The 2697-nt window shown below is 34.2% G+C and overlaps 2 protein-coding genes across 2 annotated transcripts; both read left to right on the plus strand.

Annotated features, from left to right (window-relative positions):
• Positions 1 to 56: 56 nt before the first annotated feature.
• Positions 57 to 565, plus strand: Tsp_04736 (conserved hypothetical protein). The gene is made up of 3 exons (XM_003369269.1): positions 57 to 149; positions 238 to 297; positions 365 to 565. Exons 1-3 carry the CDS (start codon positions 57 to 59, stop codon positions 563 to 565), a joined length of 354 nt encoding a protein of 117 aa, XP_003369317.1.
• Positions 566 to 2187: 1622 nt separating this feature from the next.
• On the plus strand, positions 2188 to 2358 carry Tsp_04737b (conserved hypothetical protein; the record flags this gene model as incomplete). The annotated part of the gene is made up of 1 exon (XM_003369270.1): positions 2188 to 2358. A coding segment is annotated over exon 1 (171 nt), but the record flags the coding sequence as incomplete, so codon positions are not given.
• Between the last annotated feature and the right edge of the window lie 339 nt (positions 2359 to 2697).

A 2697-nucleotide genomic window follows, 5' to 3' on the forward strand; every position in this document is an offset into this window, starting at 1 on the left:
TGAGCACGTATGCATACTGGGAGTTGTAACAAAAGGAGGGTTAATGACATTGCGTCATGTGCAAATGTTATATGAAAGTGATTGTCAAGAACTTGCGCAAAGGCTTGAGTTCATACTTGTGTGCAAAAGTGAAAGAAATTGATGCAGAAGTAGGTGAAACTTTTGGCCTGGACCCCATCATTGGTAAGATGATGAAAGAATCCAAATTTATTTGCCCTATTTCATATTTACCTCTAGGATATATATCCATTTGTTGCTCCACTTGAATTTGATATTAGTGGCGTACAATCTGGAAGTGTAAGTATTTGTAAAATTGTATTTAACACTTGGTTGTTGACATCAAATAAATAAATTTATTTCATAGTTGGAAACACCACTCTTCTGTTTAACCAATGAGCATCCAACATGGTCTGTTTATGGATTTGCGATGAACGCATATGATGTGACAGATCCTGAAAGTCCTATTTTGTTTTCTGATGTATCAAGTGATTTGAAAGCTATAAAGCAGCATAGTGACGTCACGTATCAAGAATGGGTGCAATCCATGTTGGCTAAGCGAAGCTAAACATTTCTTTAATTTTACCATTATAATTGTGTAATAATTTGTGCTTATGAAAGAGAATAAAAAATTAAAATGCATTCGTAATGTTCAATTGAAAAATGATTTTCCATGACGCTTTCATAATTGAATTTCTGCTTAGAAGCACTGAATTAAACATGATTATTCCATGTTATTACATTTTTAAAATTTTTTTAAATGAATTTCATGTTCTCCTTACTTAAATCCTATTGAGGAATTGTTATTACTTTTTGTTTTTTTTTTGCTTTAAATTATCATGTTATTTTAAAAGTTCTCAAGAAATCTATGATTTTGGAACTTTATAAAACTACGAACAACATTGCAACATTGTTGAATTTTAATATCCTTACGCAATAAGTGTTCATAGCATCATCTAATCTGAATTTTCAATAAAACACCTCAAAATTATCTCTGCATATAGTAAGATGCATTAAAATTTGTCATTGTACTAAAACTGAAAATTTCGTGTTTCCCAATTTACATTACGTATAGTAATAGCACTGTTCAAACTGATGCAAATTCTTACAACTGATTCATATATTGTGATCATTTCCTATTTGCTGCTTCAATGAATCCTGGAGTGGATATTATCAGTTCTCGTTATTGCTAAGAGGATTCCTCTTTCATTATTAGATGCTTGTTCATTCCTTAGCTATCCGCTAGATTGTTAGTCTTTTAATATGGTGCCAAATTGGAAGCAAATGCAACAAATGCAAATGCTGACGCAGTATTTCAACTACTAATCACGGATAATAATGTAAATGAGGAGTGGGTAAGAAGGGTAGTTGCGCACGTTGTTAAACAACGTCCTGCTATTTCCCACTTGAAAAATAGGGCCGCTATGATCGAGTGCACACTGTTGGAAATGTTATTACATTACATGTGGAAAGGTTGGCTGATATGCATAAGGCATAAAGCTGATAGGCTGATGCAGTAATCACTCGGTTCTAGTAAATACTTGATGGCTGACTCTTCATCGTAAGTAAATTACTGGTGGCCATGCTCATGCAATGACAACCAACGCCATTAGTATCCAATGAGAATTAGACATTCAACATCCATTGCCTCTTTGATGGATTGTTCACGTTAGGTACGTTGTTGGATTCTCTGGGTGTGGCACACTCCACATTAAAAAATCACATGTAAAAAGCCTAACATATATTCAAGATTTTAGAACCTTCCTTTAGCAGATTCTACAATAAATACTGTATATGATGGTATTGAAATATTTTTCATTTTATTCAATTAAAAGCCTTCTATTGACAAAAAATGCAACAAAATTAGCGTTGAAAAATTGTCATTTTTCAGTTTTTCACTTTGTGCAGACTAAATTTTTCAAAATTCATAAATCAAATGAAAGATTCCAGTGCAGGTCGGCATTTTGCACATTTCGCAGCCCAACTGATGTCACTAGACATTTTTTTGCTTCTAAAAGGAATACGTTTTTGTTAGCCCTTCCTATACTTGTAGCATAAGCGTATGGAAAAGTGTTGATGAAGAAATGGGTATTCCACGCGTTTTGGATCATTCTGTCCGCATTTCGAGATTTCTGGACAATGTTTCAAACTATTTTGAAAATCTGAACAAGCCATCAGAATTTTTGGCTGATGCTGAGCAGCATCTGTCAACGTGCGGACGAAGCGGTTCTCATCAATGCATACTATGGAAATTTGGCAAATATGATAAAAAAATATTTTAACGTTGTGATGCACAAACGTCGTACCCTTCGGCTGGAGAAAACTACGTCAGAAGACAGCCATGTCAGGAAGCACCAATGGGTTCAGCTGATATGGTGAAACGCTTAATAATACCCTGGTGCAGAAAAGGAAGAAACATAACGATGTATAATTTTTTCACCAGTATACCATTGGCTGAAGATTTATTGGTTGAAGCGTGAAGAGAAGATACTGGAACATCAGAACTGGAAACCATGTTTCAATGATCATCATACTGCTTTTGTGACCATTGCTCTGATAATCATAGCACGGCCAAATAAACGTAGATCAATAGATTTGTTACGCCATTTTTTTGATTTTCAGATAGACGGACTTAAAATTATTTCAATATTGACATTTTATCACGGTACATAAGTAAATAAACAATACTACTGAATGATG

The sequence above is a fragment of the Trichinella spiralis genome, assembly GCF_000181795.1.
Source record: "Trichinella spiralis strain ISS 195 chromosome Unknown Scfld1557, whole genome shotgun sequence".
Lineage (NCBI taxonomy): Eukaryota > Metazoa > Nematoda > Enoplea > Trichinellida > Trichinellidae > Trichinella > Trichinella spiralis.

Coding starts and splice junctions, on each gene's coding strand:
- Tsp_04736 (XM_003369269.1), top strand. CDS start 57: ATGTGCAAATGTTATATGAAAGTGATTGTCAAGAACTTGCGCAAAGGC. Junction 150..237: donor TGAAAGAAATTGATGCAGAA/GTAGGTGAAACT, acceptor ATTTACCTCTAG/GATATATATCCATTTGTTGC. Junction 298..364: donor GTGGCGTACAATCTGGAAGT/GTAAGTATTTGT, acceptor TTTATTTCATAG/TTGGAAACACCACTCTTCTG.